This window comes from Salmo salar, chromosome ssa22 (assembly GCF_905237065.1).
Source record: "Salmo salar chromosome ssa22, Ssal_v3.1, whole genome shotgun sequence".
Lineage (NCBI taxonomy): Eukaryota > Metazoa > Chordata > Actinopteri > Salmoniformes > Salmonidae > Salmo > Salmo salar.
The window spans coordinates 31,773,262-31,794,062 of record NC_059463.1 but is presented as its reverse complement, the minus strand read 5'-3'; the positions used below and the strand labels follow the sequence as shown (position 1 = coordinate 31,794,062).

Genomic DNA, 20,801 nt, shown 5'->3' with positions numbered 1-20,801 from the left:
GGTGCATTGGGATTGGCATTTACCCTCAGTGACATCAGCAGAAGTGGGGGTAGTCTCTAGCCAGTGGGTGCCCTCCGTGCCGTCCTCTGGGACTTGGCTCTGGGGCACAGGGATCTCCTGCCAGACTTTGGCATTGGGGTTTAGCCCTGCTCCCTTTGTGGTGACCTGTGTGACAAAATACAGAAACACCTTTAGGCTACTGTAGGTTTCTGTCAAACGCTTATTTAGAGATCATGGATTCAGATTCCAATGTTGCTGCATTTTCAAACATTCAATGCTGTCAAATACATTATCATATACCATTAACATCAATCAACCCTAGACTGATCAAGTCTATTTGGAGAGCGTTATGTTATGAATGCTGCGTAACAGGCTAAATGTTCAATGCCCTCCATCAGATTTTCATTATCATTAACAGCCATGTTTGAAATGGAAACACCTCAATGAATCAGCCATGAACGCAAGGAGACATGCTGAAGTTTCATTCTAGACTAGTGCAAATTTGCTGAGATTCAAATTACACCTTTCACCTTGATTTGAAAGTCACAGACACCAATGCAAAGCACAAGAAAGCCCATATCAAATATTTGCACGTTACAGCATTCACCTCTAATTGAAATGTCGCCATGGTGGAATAAAATAAAGTGCGTGGCAAAGATGTGGCAATTACACACATTTGTGAAAAACATAACAGGCTAAATATTACATTACCACGATAACATCGTTTTTGTGGAGTTAAACGGCTGGGATGCATTTCTTTTCCAGCTAATGAATGGACTTGAGGGAGTACACTGTGATAAATTGTACATACTGTAGCTTCAACCCGCCATATGCACCTACTTGATGTTTAAAATAGTCAAGCCTTTCTAACGACTAATCAGATTAGGTAGCATCAACTACTGTGGTCACTACACTGACTGGAGACCTGGGCATCTAAACATGTCTGGCTAAACTCCCCACCTAGTTAGATACAATAGGAAAAGTTAAACTGACAACTATGTTTGTTAATTTACATGGTAAACACGTGTTGTAACTAGGCTAGGAAAAAACATTGTAATTCATTAACATATCGGTGACTGATATGTGCATTTAAGGAGGCGTTATATCACGTCCCACCAGCCAGAACGACACGTTCTTGCCCTTTAGCTCTAGATTGTAAAAACAGGACATGGAGCCAACTAGCTAGCTACAGCTTAATTTATTAACGTTTTTTTTTGCTTTGCATGCTCACCAATGAAGGAAAGCATATTCCCCGATTGCAACTATTGATTAACGTCATTATTACAGCACTATTGACACGCATGCAACGGTCCCGGTGGCTTTCTAAAGCGCCATCAAATTTCGTCCATAAACCGGACTTTAGACTAGAATGTATAGCTAATAGTACAGACCAAACATACCTCTACAAATAACAACATTGTCTTCCTCCCAATGTTGTACTGACTCGCTAGCTACCCGATTCAATGGATGTAGCCAGCTAATTCACGATTTTGGTCACTTTTAAGAAGAGAAATGTACAATGGATGGAACTCGATAACACCGTACAATTCACAAGAGGACAGCATGCTACAGGGAAGGAGCTTCATGAGGCCCCAACGGGTGCTCATTGGTTATCGTACTCCATTAGACTCCGCCTCTCTCAAGTCGTCACATGTACAGACACACTTTTGTGTATCGCCTCTCATTCACACATTTTCCCCCACCGACACGACGTCAAAGAAATTCTCGCAATTGGTCGAAGCGTCGCGTCAATCAAAACCCTCGTTCAACTCTTCCGGTACTGAAGCCTTCCCTCTGCGGATAGTACGACAAAAGAGAGCACATGGCGACAGGCATACAGGCCGCTCCAGCATCATGCATACGCTGCACACTTGTAAACCGAAGAACATAAAATAGAAGTCATTGCAGATCATACGGAAATAACATCAGAACATATGACAGCTTTGGTGGAGGACAGGAAAACAAAGGTCCCACTTAACCGATACTATTTATGTCCGAGGTAATCAAAACACGAGGGGAAGGGTTGAACGGAATCTGGGGTGTATTTATTAGTCGGATTCTGTTGCAAAACGTTTTGCAATGGAAACAGTTTACTCTAGGAATCAAACTGAACCAAACGGGGACCTAACTGAATTTGTCCAATAAAAATGTTATGAGTTGTTGCGGTATCTGACTAATGAACACACCCCTGATCTGAGTGGGGGCCACCATCTGCGAGCCACAGTTCTTAGCCCGCTGAACTGAAGCCTAAGCATTCGCTCAGAGAGCCAACAAGTCTGAAGGTCTCAAGCAAGGTTACTCATCACAGGAATGTGGTTCACTGAACCACCTGTCACACTACACCCCCATTTGATCTCCTTGCAGTCACTGTACCACTGTGACCAACTGGGTTTTTGAACCTGGATCTCCTGCAAGATTGTTAGCTCAGGGAGACAAAACAAGTCTTTAGAACGCAGGCAAGGTTACTCATCACATGAGTGCAGTTCACCGAATCACCTCCATTACACACATGCAACAGTCATCAACATTGTTACGTTTGAAAACAATTGTAATAAATGCAACAGTTGGGAAATGGATGAAGATATTGCAAACTTACATTTAAAATCCATCAGGTATTGACAATTATTGCACAGAAAATATTTGACTAGTTCAGGGATTTGGGTGGGAATTCAGGTATTCCAACATCAGATTGCACTTTATTTTAAATAAAAATCCACTCATATATACATTTTCTAATGGTATCATGTCATTTAATTTGTGTTATAATAAAATGTGCCTAAATACAATTGATTCATTTGCATACATGATAACATTTACATGAAGGGGTGGGACAGGACTACAACCACCAAAAATGTGCTCGTCTAGGCCTAGCTGCACTCACCTGCTCTGTCAAGACTGCCTAATTTTACTGTTATCACGGTCTGTTGCATAATTCAACAACTGTGTCAATAGCAGGATACACTCGGATTAAATAGATTACACCCATCTCTACATTATTTGCGAGATCAGACATAATATCTGGGTGTACATTTTCGGAAGTTGCTCCATTTCAACACATCTCATTTGTAAGCATTTCAACTGCATTAAATAACTTTTTTTTTTTTTACAATTACAAAAAAAATGAACACCCATCAAAATAAAGTTATTTTCCCTTTCTTGTGATGTGTCGAGACGATGCGTAGCTACTGCTAGTTAACATGAAGAGTTAAACAGCTGGTCACTTAACTAGCAGTCGTTAAATAATGTCGGTGCAACAGTTGGGATAATTTGTAGAACGCACATCCCTGGATCAGGTACGTTTTCTTCCGAGCCAGTCTCCTTAGTTTTCGTTCCGTTTAAGAAACGTTTTGCAACAGAATCAGGCAGAATGAATACACCCCAGTTGGAGGGACGTTGAAGTCAATTTTTCCCAGTCGTATGCGGTAAATTCCCACTAAGTTACGAAACGGAGCATCAGTTTGAGATACTAATGTTTGCTAGCCATTTTAGCAAGAATCTAATTAAATTAGCTTCTTGGGTTTAACCAAAGACCTTTGCTTTGGTTACACCAGCATTTTATTGGATGAAATGTGAACGACATGGAACGACTATGGCTGATAAATAATATCAGCCAGGTCAAGTATTTGCTAGGAGAGATTTTGATTGTTGAGAGTCTTAATAGCGAATAAAGCGAGACAGTGACAGCAACAGTCCGGTCTGAAACTCTGTGGTGACAGTTTGGGTGGCGCCGACAGATGGTCACTTCGCGTGCTTAGGAAACTATGCAGTATTTAGTTTTTTTATGTATTATTTCTTACATTGTTACCCCAGGAAATCTTAAGTCTTATTACATATAGCCGGGAAGAACTATTGGATATAAGAGCAACATCAACTTACCAACATTACGACCAGAAATACGACTTTCCCGAAGCGGATCCTCTGTTTGGTCCACCACCCAGGATAATGGATTTAATCCCAGTAGCCGACCCAAAACAACAGCGCCGCAGAAGGGGCAGACTGAGTGGCCGCCTGGTCAGGCTCCGTAGACGTGCACATCGCTCCCGAGTATACTACTCGTCAATGTCCAGTCTTTTGACAACAAGGTAGACAATTTGAGCAAGAGCTGCCTTCCAGAGAGACAGATTGTAATATTCTCTGTTTCACGTAAACATGGCTCACTCGGGATACGTTATCAGAGTCGGAAGAGCCACCCGGTTCCTTCACGCATCGCGCCGACAGAAACAAACATCTCTCTGGTAAGAAGAAGGGTGGGGTGTGTGCTTTATGATTAACGATTTGTGGTGTAATCATTAACATACAGAAACTCAAGTCCTTTTGTTCACCTGACCTGGAAGTCCTTACAATCAAATGCCGACCACATTATCTCCCAAGAGAATCCTCTTCGATTATAGTCACAGCCGTGTATATCCCCCCATGCAGATACCTTGACGGCCCTCAAGGAACTTCACTGTACTCTACGTAAACTGGAAACCACATATCCTGAGGCTGCATTTATTGTAGCTGGGGATTTTAACAAAGCTAAATCTGAAAACAAGGCTTCCTAAATTTTATCAGCATATCAAATGCGTGACTCAAACTGTCAGCATTCTGGATCATTGCTACTCTAACTTCCACGACGCATACAAAGCCCTCCCTGGCCTTCATTCGGGAAAATATGACCACGACACCATTTTGTTGCTCCCAGCCTATAGACAGAAACTAAAACAGGAAACGCCCATGCTTAGGTCTGTTCAACGCTGGTCCAACCAATCTGATTCCACACTTCAAGATTGCTTCGATCAGGTGGACTGGGATATGTTCCGAATAGCGTCGAACAACAACATTAACGTATACACTGACTCGGTGAGCGAGTTAATTAGCAAGTGCATCGGTGATGTTGAACCCACGGTGACTATTAAAACCTTACCCAACCAGACACCGTGGATTGATGGCAGCATTCGGGCAAAACTGAAAGCGCGAACCATTGCTTATAATCATGGCAAGGCGACCGGAAACATGACAGAATACAAACAGTGTAGCTATTCCCTCCGCAAGGCAATCAAACAAGCTAAGCATCAGTATAGAGACAAAGTAGAGTCGCAATTCAACGGCTTAAACACAAGACGTATGTGGCAGGGTCTACAGGAAATCACAGACTACAAAAAGAAAACAAGGCCCGTCGCGGACACCGACACCTTGCTCCCAGACAAATTAAACAACTTCTTTGCTCGCTTTGAGGACAATACAGTGCCACTAACACGGCCCGCTACCAAAACCTGTGGGCTCTCCTTCACCGTGGCCAACGTGAGTAAAACTTTTAAATGTGTTAAACCTCAAGGCTAACGGCCCAGGGGGCATCCCTAGCCACATCCTAAGAGCATGTGCAGACCAGCTGGCTGGCGTTTACGGACATATTCAATAATCCCTATCCCAGTCTGCTGTTCCCACATGCTTCAAGAGGGCCACCATTGAAGAAAACTAAAGTAACATTGCTAAACGACTACCGCCCTGTAGCACTCACTTCTGTCATCATGAAGTGCTTTGAGAGACTAGTCAACGATTATCACCTCCACCCTACCTGACACCCTAGACCCACTTCAATTTGCTTACCGCCCAAATAGGTCCACAGACGACGCAATCACACTGCCCTAACCCATCTGGACAAGAGGAATACCTACGTAAGAATGCTGGTCATTGACTACAGCTCAGCATTTAACACCACAGTACCCTCCAAATTCGTCATTATGCTCAAGAGCCTGGGTCTCGACCCCGCCCTGTGCAACTGGGTCCTGGACTTTCTGACGGGCCGCCCCCAGGTGGTAAGGGTAGGAAACATGCTCTCCACCCCGCTGATCCTCAACACTGGGGCTCCACAAGGGTGCGTTCTCAGCCCTCTCCTCTACTCCCTATTCACCCATGACTGTGTGGCCATGCACGCTTCCAATTCAATCATCAAGCTGGCAGACGACACAACAGTGGTAGGCTTGATTACCAACAACAACGAGACGGCCTACAGGGAGGAGGTGAGGGCCCTCGGAGTGTGTCAGGAAAATAACCTCACACTCAACGTCAACAAAACAAAAGAGATGATCGTGGACTTCAGGAAACAGCAGAGGGAGCACGCCCCTATCCACATTGACGGGACAGTAGTGGAGAGGGTGGAGAGTTTTAAGTTCCTCGGCGTACACATCACGGACAAACTGAAATGGTCCACCCACACAGACAGGGTTGAGAAGAAGGTGCAACGGCGCGGCGCCTCTTCAATCTCAGGAGGCTAAAGAAATTTGGCTTGTCACCAAAAACACACAAACTCTTACAGATGCACAATCGAGAGCATCCTGTCGGGCTGCATCACAGCTTGATACGGCAACTGCTCCGCCGGTCTGCACAAAGCATCACCGGGGGCAAACTACCAGCCCTCCAGGACACCTACAGCACCCGATGTCACAGGAAGGCCAAAAAGATCATCAAGGACAACAACCACCCGAGCCAGTGCCTGTTTACCCAGCTATCATCCAGAAGGCGAGGTCAGTACAGGTGCATCAAAGCTGGGACCGAGAGACAGAAACTATTTTTCTCTCTCAAGTCCATCAGACTGTTAAACAGCCATCACTAACATTGAGTGGCTGCTGACAATATACAGACTCAAATCTCTAGCCACCTTAATTCACTAGTCACTTTAAACAATGCCACTTTATATAATGTTTACATACCCTACATTCCTCATCTCATATGTACAGTTGAAGTCGGAATTTTACATACACCTTAGCCAAACGCAGTTTCTCACAATTCCTGACATTTAATCCTAGTAAAAATTCCCCGTCTTAGGTCAGTTAGGATCACTACTTTATTTTAAGATTGTGAAATGTCAGAAAAATTGCTAAGAAAATGATTAATTTCAGCTTTTATTTCTTTCATCACATTCCCAGTGGGTCAGAAGTTTACATGCAATGCACTCAATTAGTATTTGGCAACATTGCCTTTAAATTGTTTAACTTGGGTCAAACGTTTCAGGTAGCCTTCCACAAGCTTCCCACAATAAGTTGGGTGAATTTTGGCCCATTCCTCCTGACAGAGCTAGTGTAACTGAGTCAGGTTTGTAGGCCTCCTTGCTCGCACATGATTTTTCAGTTCTGCCCACACATTTTCTATGGGATTGAGGTCAAGGCTTTGTGATGGCCTCTCCAATACCTTGACTTTGTTGTCCTTAAGCCATTTTGCCACAACTTTGGAAGTATGCTTGGGGTCATTGTCCATTTGGAAGACCATTTGCACCAAGCTTTAACTTCCTGACTGATGTCTTGAGATGTTGCCTCAATATATCCACATAATTTTACATCCTCATGATGCCATCTACTTTGAAGTGCACCAGTCCCTCCTGCAGCAAAGCAACCCCACAACATGATGATGTACCTGTTTCCTCCAGCATCTTCACAAGGTCTTTTGCTGTGGTTCTGGGATTGATTTGCACTTTTCGCACCAAAGTACATTCATCTCTAGGAGAGAGAACTCCTTCCTGAGCGGTATGACAGCTGCATGGTCCTATGGTGTTTATACTTGCGTACTATTGCGTACTATTGTTTGTACAGATGAACGTGGTACCTTCAGGCATTTGGAAATTGCTCCCAAGGATGAACCAGACTGTGGAGTATTACAATTTGAGGTCTTGGCTGATTTCTTTTGATTTTCCCATGTCAAGCAAAGAGGCTCTGAGTTTGAAGGTAGGCCTTGAAATACATCCACAGGTACACCTCCAATTGACTCAACTGATGTCAATTAACCTATCAGAAGCGTCTATAGCCATGACATCATTTTCTGGAATTTTCCAAGCTGTTTAAAGGCACAGTCAACTTAGTGTATGTAAACTTCTGCCCTACTGGAATTTTGATGCAGTGAATTAATCGGTCTGTAAACAATTGTTGGAATAATGGCTTGTGTCATGCAAAGTAGATGTCCTAACCGACTTGCCAAAACTATAGTTTGTTAACAAGAAATTTGTGGAGTGGTTGAAAAACGAGTTAATGACTCAACCTAAGTGTATGTAAACTTCTGACTTCAACTGTATACACTGTACTCTATACCATCTACTGCATCTTGCCTATGCCACACATTTATATGTACATATTCTTATTCATCCCTTTACACTTGTGTGTATTTGGTACTTCTTGGGGAATTGTTAAGATTACTTGTTAGATATTACTGCACTGTCGGAACTAGAAGCACAAGCATTTCGCTACACTCGCATTAACATCTGCTACCCAAGTGTATGTGACCAATAAAATGTGATTTCCCTTTAGGGAATGGAGAGGCTAGTTAGCTACAACGAGAAGGATAAAAGGTTTCCAGAGTGGAGGACTATGGAAGGACAAATTTGAATCTGGTCCAGTGGTGGCAGGTCAGTTAATGGCGATAGCAGACGCGAGGCTTGATTTTGTTGGCACGAGTTGAGTTATGAGAATGATAAGTGGACAACGTTGAGAAAGAAGAATGGAAGTAAAAGGCCTAAAATTGGAAACTAATATACATTTTTGGAGTACGTTTCACCAGCATGGATGTTTTTTTTTGGGATGACCCGTTTGTGGTCTCTAACATGTTAAAGGACACACTGGGATAAATGGAGTTGGTCAGAGTTAGAGGCGGTATGTTTTTTTATTTCTTGTGTCAAGGTAACAAAAAGAAAGCGCTGTGGCTCTACAAACTATCAAAGTATGTGGAAAGCTATTTTCGGAGTAGGACACCAATTAAAAGACGTTATCTCTAGCGGATTTCGAGGCTTCGTGGTTTGGGGAGAACATGCGAGAAGTGGTAGACTCATGTTGACTCTCCCGAATGATAGATAAGAAAAGCTTATCATTTTTATTGTCGTTTGATCAGGTGTTTCTTCTGACTCATGTAAATCTTGGGTTTGTGAGATACTGTATGTGACACCGTATGTACAGAAGCCACTGCAATGTTACAATTGTAAAAAGTTGACACATGGCAAGTGTTTGTCAAAGGAATAAATGTCGTAGTTGAGTCAGACGAAGCACGTTGCTGTAATTGATGGCAATCATGTTCTTGAGTTCCTGGAGCGCCCTGTAAGGATGGATACACACACAAAACCAGTCAAAAAGTTTAGTACGCCTACACAATTAAGAGTTTTTCTTTATTTTTACTATTTTCTACATTGTAGAATAGTGAAGACATCAAAACTAGGAAATAACAAATATGGAATCATGTAGTAACCAAAAGTGATTCTTCAAAGTAGCCACCCGTTGCCTTGACAGCTTTGCACACTCTTGGCATTCTCTCAACCAGCTTCATGAGGTAGTCACCTGGAATGCATTTCAATTAACAGGTGTGCCTTGTTAAGTTCATTTGTGGAATTTCTGTCCTCAATGCATTTGAGACAATCAGTTGTGTTGTGACAAGGTAGGGGTGGTATACAGAAGATTAGAGGTCGACCGATTATGATTTTTAAACGCCAATACCAATACCGATTACTGGCGGACCAAAAAACCCGCTACGGATTAAATCGGCGGATTTAAAAAATAACAAATTTATTTGTAATAATGACAATTACAACAATACTGAATGAACACTTATTTTAACTTACTAATACATCAATAAAATCAATTTAGCCTCAAATACATAATGAAACATGTTCAATTTGGTTTAAATAATGCAAAACAAAGTGTTGGAGAAGAAAGTAAAAGTGCAATATGTGCCATGTAAGAAAGCTAACGTTTAAGTGCCTTGCTCAGAACATATGAAAGCTGGTGGTTCCTTTTAACACGAGTCTATAATATTCCCATGTAAGACATTTTAGGTTGTAGTTATTATAGGAATCATAGGACTATTTATCTCTATATGATTTGTATTTCATATACCTTTGACTATTGGATGTTCTTATAGGCACTTTAGTATTGCCAGTGTAACAGTATAGCTTCCGTCCCTCTCCTCGCTCCTACCTGGCCTTGAACCAGGAACACATCGACAACAGCCACCCTCGAAGCAGCGTTACCCATGCAGAGCAAGGGGAACAACCACTCCAAGTCTCAGAGCGAGTGACGTTTGAAACGCTATTAGCGCGCACCCGGCTAACTAGCTAGCCATTTCACATCGGTTACACCAGCCAAATTTTGGGAGTTGACAGGCTTGAAGTCATAAACAGCGCAATGCATTGCGAAGGGCTGCTGGCAAAACGCACGATAGTGCTATTTTGAATGAATGCTTACGAGCGCCTACCATCGCTCAGTCAGACTGCTCTATCAAATCATAGACTTAATTATAACATAAACACACAAATACGAGCCTTAGGTCATTAATATGGTCGAATCCGGAAACTATCATCTCAAAAACAAAACGTTTTTCCTGTCAGTAAAATACGGAACTGTTCCGTATTTTATCTAACGGGTGGCATCCCTAACTCTAAATATTTCTGTTACATTGCACAACCTTCAATGTTATGTCATAATTACGTAAAATTCTGGCAAATTAGTTAGCAACGAGCCAGGCGGCCCAAACTGTTGCATATACCCTGACTCTGCGTGCAATGAACGCTAGAGATGTGACACAATTTCATGTTAGCAGGCAATATTAACAAATATGCAGGTTTAAAAATATATACTTGTTTATTGATTTTAAAGAAAGGCAATGATGTTTATGGTTAGGTACATTGGTACATTTTTTTCGCAAATGCGTTTGTCGAAGTAGGCTGTGATTTCATGAGAAATCAACAGGCACCGCATCGATTATATGTAACACAGGACACGTTAGATAAACTAGTAATATCATCAACCATGTGTAGTTAACTAGTGATTATGTTAAGATTGATAGTTTTTTTGTAAGATAAGTTTAATACTAGCTAGCAACTTACTTTGGCTTCTTGCTGCCCTCACGTAACAGGTAGTCAGCCTACCATGCAGGCTCCTCGTGGAGTGCAATGTAAGGCAGGTGATTAGAGCGTTGGACTAGTAACCGGAAGGTTGCAAAAACGAATCCCCCCTGAACAAGGCAGTTAACCCCCGTTCCTAGGCCGTCATTGAAAATAAGAATGTGTTTAATCTGACTTGCCTAGTTAAATAAAAGGTGTAAAAACATTTTTTTTAACTACATTTCAAAATAAAATAAAAAAATTTAAAAAGGCAAATCGGTGGCAAAAAATACCAATTATCGATTGTTATAACTTTAAATCGGCCCTAATTAATCGGCCATTCCGATTAATCGGTCGACCTCTACAGAAGATAGCCCTATTTTGTAAGAGACCAAGTCCATATTCTGGCAAGAACAGCTCAAATAAGCAAAGACAAACAGTCCATCATTACTAAGTTATGAAGGTCAGTCAATAGGTAAAATTTAAAGAACTTTAAACTTCAATTGCAGTTGCAAAAACCAAGCGCTACGAGGAAACTGGCTCTCATGAATGGAAGACCCAGAGTTACCTCTGCTGCAGAGGATACGTTTATTATAGTTACCAGCCTCAGAAATTGCAGCCCAAATAAATGCTTCAGAGTTCAAGTAACAGATACCTCTCAACATCAACTGTTCAGAGGAGACTGCGTGATTCAGGCCTTCATGGTCAAATTGCTGCAAAGAAACCACTACTGAAGGACACCAATAATAAGAAGAGACTTGCTTGGGCCAAGAAACACGAGTAATGGATATTAGACTGGTGGAAATGTGTCCTTTGGTCTGAAGTCCAAACTGGAGATTTTGGTTCCAACCATTGTGTCTTTGTGAGACGCAGTGTGGGTGAACGGATGATCTCCGGATGTGTATTTCCCACCGTAAAGCATGGGGGAAGTGTTATGGTGTGGGGGTGCTTTGCTGGTGATACTGTCTGTGATTTATTTAGAATTCAAGGCATACTTAACCAGCATGGTTACCACAGCATTCTGGAGCGATACATCATCCCATCTGGTTTGCGCTTAGTGGGACTATTTGTTTTTCAACAGGGCAATGACCCAACACACCTCCAGGCTGTGTATGGGCGAGTTTACCAAGAAGGAGAGTGATTGAGTGCTGCATCAGATGACCTGGCCTCCACAATCCCCTGACCTCAACCAAATTGAGATTGTTTGGGATGAGTCGGGCCACAGAGAAAAGGAAAATCAGCCAACAAGTGCTCAGCATATGTGGGAACTCCTTCAAGAATGTTGGAAAAGCATTCCAGGTGAAGCTTGTTGAGAGAATGCCAAGCATGTGCAAAGCTGTCAAAGGCAAACGGTGGCTACTTTGAAGAATCTCAAATATATTTTGTTTGGTTACTACATGATTAAAGCATCCTTCACTCATGCTGCCAAACATACCCTCGTAAAACTGACCATCCTACCGATCCTCGACTTCAGTGATGTCATCTATAAAATAGCCTCCAACACTCTACTCAACAAACTGGATGCAGTCTATCACAGTGCCATCCATTTTGTCACCAAAGCCCCATACACTACCCACCATTGCGACCTGTACGCTCTCGTTGGTTGGCCCTCGCTTCATACTCGTCGCCAAACCCACTGGCTACAGGTCATCTACAAGTCTCTGCTAGGTAAAGCCCCGCCTTATCTCAGCTCACTGGTCACCATAGCAGCACCCACTCGTAGCACGCGCTCCAGCAGGTATATCTCACTGGTCACCCACAAAGCCAATTCCTCCTTTGGTTGTCTTTCCTTCCAGTTCTCTGCTGCCAATGACTGGAACGAACTGCAAAAATCGCTGAAGCTGGAGACTCATATCTCCCTCACTAGCTTTAAGCACCAGCTGTCAGAGCAGCTCACAGGTCACTGCACCTGTACATAGCCCATCTATCTACCTACCTCATCCCCATACTGTGCTCCTTTGCACCCCAGTATCTCTACTTGCACATTCATCTTCTGCACATGTACCATTCCTGTGTTTAATTGCTATATTGTAATTACTTCGCCACCATGGCCTATTTATTGCCTTAACTTACCTCATTTGCACTCACTGTATAGACTTTTTTCTTTTGTTCTACTGTATTATTGACTGTATGTTTTGTTTATTCCATGTGTAACTCTGTTTTGTTGTATGTGTCGAATTGCTACGCTTTATCTTGGCCAGGTCGCAGTTGCTAATGAGAACTTGTTCTCAACTTGCCCAAAGCTAATGTTCAGTAGCTGGCTAGCTACTTATTTTCATGAACTGGAGTTTAATTTCAATAGGTGAACAACAAGTGGCAACCTAGCTAATACTTACAAGGATTCCTAAATCATTGCTAAGAATAATGAAACTGCAGTCATTTTCTACTGGTCATTGTTTTCAGCCTGGTTGTATTGGTGCTAGCTAGGTACCAAGCTAAAGCTAGCTACCCCAGAAGTTGCAGTTGAACAAATAATGCAATTACTGTGTAACTCCAGTTGGGCAACATCTGAAAAATAGAGCACTTGGTAGTGTGTACCGGTGCTCGCCCAGTCGGCGAAAGCCAAAACCACCCATGACAAAGAACGGTTTATTGTCAAGGGCGATGAAGTCCATTATCTTGGCTTTAATGGATTTCGCCATTGAGTTGTCTTGCTGAAATTGTCTTACTCTTTCAAATGACTGCTCGACTTGTTGACTGCTCGATCAACACAGCAGACATTGTGGGCTAGTTTAGTAATGTTGCGTTGCACGTATAGCGGCAAATTTTACGTGGCGTAATTACGTCATGTACCTACGTTATATAGGTATGCACGTCGGCGTTGGCATTTTCAGCTAATATCGTCCGATTCCGATATGTTCACTGATTTATCGTGCATTACTAGTATATTACATGATTGACACGACCATAATATTTATAATGAAATGGCCTTGGAAGTGCCATAAGTGTAAACCAACATAATTCATTACATGAACCTGTTTAACTGCATTGATAGGTCTTAATTGATCATAGTCCAAACTTGTTATAGTTGCAAATACCATGCATTTGTACCAGGGGAATTTAAACCAAACTGATATTTTATTGCAGGTCTTCTGTTTCCCCACATTTATTGATTAATTTCACATTAAAACATATTCAAATACCTTCAATACCACACACAAAAAAAGACTGAAAAAAGCTGTATTAATCTGGCACCCCTCATAAAATCTGACATAGCACCAATATCTTAAAGTATTAAGCAAAAATAAGCATTGGCTTATTGGCATCAAAAATAAATAAATGAAGACTACTATTAGAGTATAGGTATTTCCATGACAACCTGGTTGAGTAACAATACTGGGTTAACACTTTATATCAATAAATGTGGGACAGAAAAATAGGCAGTGTAGAACACCATTGCCCAAAATGCATTGCTCCAATAACTTTCAAAAGATTGTTCCGAAGTTTGCCCTCCAAAAATATATTTTACATTTTTAAATATAATTTAGCCGTGATGACGAGCGGGAATATAGACCCCGATGAGTCTTCTGCTAGATTTGTACATTTGTTACATTGGAGCAGCGCACAAAGCAAGCAATGTTGATACATTGTATCATTTCATCTCCTGTAACCAATTGCACAGACCAATCTGAGTACCCTTTGCAAGTTCACTGTCATGTAGCCTTAGTGTCAGCTGGAAAATGGAGCACCGCTTCGCGACAGGCATGCTTGCAGCTTTACAGCAAAGAAAACATTGTTTCTAGCCTAAACGTTTTTTTGTTTATCCTATATTACAAGAGATGCCTTTCTATCGAGATTCGCAAGCATTTTATATAATTTCACAAACCATGTTGCAGGCCGTTTTAAATTCAACGCGGGGTTCTAGCTAACAACCTGGTTATTTTGACAGTAGGTTTAGGCAAATTTGATTGACACAGGAAAGTGTCTGCTAGTCATGAGATTCAAAAAGGTAGGATTCATATAGGCCTAATTTAAGCCTAAACTATATTAAAAAAAATCTAATACCCACGTGGGTGATTGAAAGACTAACTTTTTCCGGTTGTCGAGGTAATACTATGAAAATGTAGATGCCAATCACCATATACGTTCAAAGATGAAAAAGCCTGGAAGGAGGAGAGATGACTAGAAACGATTTGGTTGACCGTTTTGTGTGTGGATTAATTGTCGGAGTAGAGGACCTACTGCATTTCAGGTAAAATAACAACTCAATGTTTATATCCTAGGACAAATTAGCTAGCAACAGCAAGCTAGCTAAATAGGACAAATTAGCTAGCAAGTACTAGCTAAATTGCCATACATGTTTAATGCTTTTCGACATGTCCCCAAATTAATGTCATTGATTCAGTTTGTTTTGATATTTTAACCTGCGTGTCGGTGATCGCGTTTGGTGTAGGGGGACAAAATACATGTATGCACGCGGGCAGCCGGTTTGGGTTCCGTGTTCCTGACACAATGACATGCAAATCAACATTCATGTATATCACAGGAGGTTGGTGGCACCTTAATTGGGGAGGACGGGCTCGCGGTAATGGCTGGAACGGAACGTTATCCAACAGTTTTTATGGGTTTGATGTAGGGAGGCAAATTGTTAGTCCGTTTTACTGCCAACCAATTGACGCTCATCAACGGTCAACAAAACGTAATTTTTTTTTAATAAAAATAATACTAACAGTAAAATGACGTGACCAACAGAAAATACTTTCAGAGATCTGTATATAATGACAAGATGCTTATGTTTCTGCCCTAACAAGCTTAGGACCAAAATAAGCCCATAGAAATGCATTGGACTTATTTTGGACAGATTTTGGCGAGAGGTTCGCCTCTTCCTCTCAAAAGGCTATAATTGAACATGTAACTCCTGTAATGAAGCAGCTAATAAAATGTGATTTTCAAAACACTTGCCCAAATGCAATTTGCAGAAAACACAGTTCGAAACTGAGCACCTAATGCGAGCAGTTCCATGAAACACTGTTCGAAACTTAGAGGGGCAAATGAGTCACACTTTACTAGTGTACTATGAAAAATAAAAATAGCTCCTTATTAATTCTGGCCACCAAAGTTAACATGCAATTGCATTTTGAATTATTTGTTGCGCAATGACTGGGCTTACAAAAGCAGGTTTCACTCCAGTAGCCTACAGGCTTTTTGAGGAGCTACTCTTGCGCTGTCTGACAGGTGGTAGACTACTCCGCGCCTCAAACTAGGCTCTGTATGCTGTGGGCGTTTGATAAATAAAATGCATGACAACTAAATAAAAACAGACACGTGCCATTTTCATTCCACAAAATTATACAAATTAACCTATGGACCGATAAGCATGACCGGTCAAATGTATTTTCGGTGGCTGACAGATTAACTGTTAACATCCCTAGTTTGATTATTATGAGCCTCTACTGATGTACATTACTTCCATTCCTCCAGCCAAATAACAGGTAGGCTAGGCCTTGGCAAATATGAGAAAATCAGTCAGTCATTCTATGCAGTATTCTATTACACACTGAACAATGGAGAGTTAAATGCGAACAAGCATCTAGGGGGACGGGGCGAACAGGATTCTAGGCCACTATATTTTCCACCATGGTATTGCAATACTAATCGGTATTGTGATACTTGGCCTGGTATCGTATCATTTGTAAAATGTTAGTATCGCGATAAGCCTAGCGTCTGGTGTGACCACCATTTGCCTCATGCAGTGCAACATCTCCTTCGCATAAAGTTGATCAGGCTATTGGTTGTGGAATGTTGTTCCACTCTTCAATGGCTGTGCAAAGTTTCTGGATATTGGCAGGAACTGGAACACGCTGCTGTACACGTCGATCCAGAGCATCCCAAACATGCTCAATGGGTGAGATGTCTGAGTATGCAGGCCATGGAATAACTAGAATATTTTCAGCTTCCAGGAATTGTGTACAGATCCTTGCGACATTAGCGTGATAAAACATGAGGTGATGGCAACGGATTAATGGCACAACAATAGGCTTCAGGATCTCGTCACAGTATCTCTGTGCATTGAAATTGCCATCAATAAAATGCAATTGTGTTTGTTGTCCGTAGCTTCTGCCTGTCAATACCATTACCCCATGGTGGGGTTGTCTGTTCAATGTTGACATCAGCAAACCACTCGCCCACACAACGCCATACATGCCGTCTGCCCAGTACAGTTGAAACCAGGATTAATCTGTGCAGACCACACTTATCCAGCATGCCAGTGGCCATCGAAGGTGAGCATTTGCCCACAGAAGTCGGTTACGGCGCCGAAATGCAGTCAGATCAAGTCCCTGGTGAGGACAACGAGCTGAGATGAGCTGAGCTTCCTGAGACGGTTTCTGACAGTTTGTGCAAAAATTCTACAGTTGTGATTAACCACATTTTCATCAGCTGTCCGGGTGGCTTGTCTCAGACGATCACGCAGGTGAAGAGGCTGATTGTGGAGGTCCTGGGCTGTTGCGGTTTCACATGGTCTGCGAATGTGAGGCCGTTTGGACGTAATGCAAAATTCTCTAAAACAACGTTGGAGGCGGCTTATGGTAAAGAAATTAACATTCAATCTGGCAACAGCTCTGGTGGACATTCCTGAAGTCAGCATGCCAATTGCACACTTCCTCAAAACATCTATGGCATTGTGTTGTGTGACAAAACTGCACATTTTATGAGTGGCCTTTTATAGTCCCCAGAACAAGGTGCACCTGTTTAACGATCATGCTGTTTAATCAGCTTCTTGATATGCCATACCTGTCAGGTGGATGGTTGATCTTGGCATGTAACTAACATTGTGCACAACATTTGAGATGAATAAGCTTTTAGTGCATATGGAACATTTCTGGGATATTTTATTTCAGCTCATGAAACCAACACTTAACATGTTGCTTTTATATATTTTTGTTCAGTGTAGTAAGATTGGATTTTAGGGATGCACCGATACCGATATCCCATATTTTCCTTGCCAAAAAAACTGATACAGACAACAGATATTCAACATTTTAGCAGCCTTTTAAGCATTCTAGTACAGTTAAATAGTTGAAACACACACTGACCAAAAAGTTACTTTGTTGGCATTTACGTATGTCCCCATTACCAGTAAAACATAATCAAAACTTATTTCTTTCACTTACATGCTGTGCAGTTATGTTGTTCAGTCGTTTCATTCTCAAACAGGATTTCATCATAGATGTCAAGCAGTGAAGTTTCAGTTGTCTGTCTGTGGCCTCTTCTGACGTGGGTCCTCTTCCTCAGTGTGCACTGTCACTGTGACCGTTTCCATCTTGTCCAGCTGTGTCTAACATTTCACGTAAACCCTGTTTCTTGTCTGTATCAAAGTAGCGGCCCTTGTACCTAGCATCGAGCATGGTGGCGACACAGTAAAGAGGCTCAAAGAGAATGCCTCAATCGCTTGTTCACAGCCTCTAATAGGGTACTTTTGCAAGTATTAACCCCACGGTCTGTGTCTGCAGTTTTATTGAGCAGGCTTTTCAATGCCATGACAGAGGGTATCACGTCTGCTGCAGACCCAGTTGATGAGCTTATTTCTCGAGTCAGTTGTTCGAACGGAGCTAGGATTGTGTTCATGTTTCAAACATGTTCTCAAACCCCATTGAAATGGCAGCAGCGGTATGCGAACCAGCACATTCTTGAGCATGCAATACAGCTTTCCTCAGTACGAAATCCTCTTAGACCCACTGTGCTGTCATACTCTGCATGCTCATGGGGCTGACATCGCTGGTCCAAATGTCAGTCATGAAGCCAATAGCAGTGATGCCCATAGCAAGTAGCTCATGGATGTGAGTTTCAACAATACTGTGTAATTCCGGTAGGGCAACATCTGAAAAATAGCACCTACTTGGTAGTGTGTACCGGGGCTCGAGGTGCTCGACCAGTCAGCGAGAGCCAACATCCTCCATGACAGAGAACGGTTGATTGTCAAGGGCAATGAATTCCATTATCTTGCCGTTAATAGATTTCGGCTTGGAGTTGAATCGCAGAATTTTTTTACTCTTTCAAATGACTGTTCGACTTGAACTTCTTTAGTTGTTGGAAGTATACGCTTAGTTTTTCTGCTTTTGTTCTAAGTAGTCGCTGAACTTCTGGAGGTGATGCACTTATAAATGAGTAATCAGGTTTGTGGTATTTAAAGATTTCACTTTCTCCTCGGGAAATAATAGCTGCACAAACGTTGCATATGGCCTTTTTGTTATGTTCCTTTGAAACCTCAAAATAGAACCACACAGCAGACATTGTGGGGCAGGTTTATACACTATCCCATTCCAATACTTGGCCCTAAAGGATCCTACACCAGTCCATCGGCCTGGGAGGATGGAACCCCTTCTCTCAACTTCCTGTAGGTCTTCTGTACTAAAAGCTCACTCATATTTCTCTATTGCTGCAACTAACACATCTTCTGTGAACGTCGCTCCATCCGTGCAGTGCATCACCATGGCTGTAAACGCAAGAAATACAATAAGGATGCACAATATATTGGCAAGGATATCAGAATCTGCCGATATTAGGTAAAAATATCGACATGACCCAATGTCTAGTTTAACACAGATGTGCAAAATCGATGTCAACGCTTACGTGCATACCTTTTAAATGTAGATTAATGACGCCACAAAAAATACAGCACTACACGTGCAACACAGCATTCTTATAGGCGCAGGGTAAGAGGTGCAATTTAAGTTTTCCCTTTATTTTTGTGTTTGTCACAATGTGGAATGCACATTCCGAACTGAGAAAGGCTGCAATACGCCAAAAAGCGTCTAGTCTGCCGGAAATTCACATGAAGAATTAATACGAATACTCGTTACAAAACGATCTAGCTAACGTTAACTTAGTTGGCTAACGTACGCGAGCTAACCTCGTTAGCTAGCTATTTTACGTGGGTTAACTATTAGTCGTCCTGGCTTGCTAACGTTAGCTTGTCGACAGATGTTCGTTAACTTAAGTCTTAATGCGTAGTTACAGGCCAGACTAACACCTCAGTAACACGCGGAAGAACCAGTCAACGGGTGAATTGCAGTTACTTTATTAAACTAGGTTGCAACATTACGATTACGTTAGTTTCATGGGGGCCTGCCCTTGGGAGATTCGAGGGGGAGGGAGTGCCAATTTAGCACAGGGCCCAAACTCACCATGCCGCCTTGATCCTTGTTGGTTTTCGATGTTATCTCCCCTTGTTCACGTTTGTCCAATGCTGGCTTGACCCTCTCCTTCTGCTGCGGCGACGATGGGCAATGCTCCGAACTCATCGGTCGCCCCCGACTAGCCACTCTCCCCCGTCCCCCCACTCCGACTAAACCTTTCCACGTAAAAACAAGCTCACGCTATTCAACTTGGTTTGATGTATAACTACGTGCAATCAATGGAGCAATTGTCACAATAAAAAGGAAATAGGATAGCCAATCGTGTAGTATCTTAATTTTCGATTACAAACTAAATCGTTGACATAGCCGCACGACGAAGCCTATGCTAGGCGCCACACTCCCGTCATACAACGCGACCAGGAGTGTATTCATTAGTCGGATTCTGTTACAAAACGTTTTGCATCGATAACAAGAGTTTCTATTTCAACAATTCCAAGTAGGTCCCTCCACGTTAAGTTCCGTTAGGTTTGTTACCGTTTACTAGAGGAACCAACCGTTTTTCAACGAAATCGGACGAATGAATACACTCCTGTTACTGCCTCCCTCCCTGGTAACAGTGCTACAGTCCCGGCGCCGCATAGCAACGAGAGCGGCACTCTTTCCGCATAGCGACAGCGCGAGCAGAAAAACAAATATATGGAATGTTTTTTTAATATATATGGATGTTTCAAAACAGTAGTCAATTTGGCTAGGGAAAAAAATAAAAAGAATTCTTCCATATAGTCTGTTTACACATTTCAATTATCATATGTGGCTGTGCTCTACAATATTTCATTTAGTCTTTTCCTTGAAATAATCACTGATCTGGCAAGTGGAAACACTGCTTTCGG

The 20,801-nt window shown here is 42.1% G+C and overlaps 1 protein-coding gene across 4 annotated transcripts in view; it reads right to left on the bottom strand.

Moving 5' to 3' along the window:
• The window catches only part of LOC106583176 (la-related protein 4), a 42,002-nt gene extending 21,461 nt beyond the window's left edge, over window positions 1-20,541 (bottom strand). The window contains exons 1-2 of one of the 4 annotated variants that reach the window (XM_014167067.2): window positions 19,960-20,541; window positions 24-165 (exon numbers count right to left, since the gene is read on the bottom strand). In XM_014167067.2, the coding sequence (XP_014022542.1) occupies window positions 24-165; window positions 19,960-20,076 (259 nt within the window). In that variant the 5' untranslated portion in view covers window positions 20,077-20,541. Of the gene's footprint in view, window positions 1-23; window positions 166-1,400; window positions 1,592-17,946; window positions 18,364-19,959 lie in introns of those variants that run through there. The other 3 variants (XM_014167069.2, XM_045705348.1, XM_014167070.2) reach the window with 3 other exon arrangements.
• Between the last annotated feature and the right edge of the window lie 260 nt (window positions 20,542-20,801).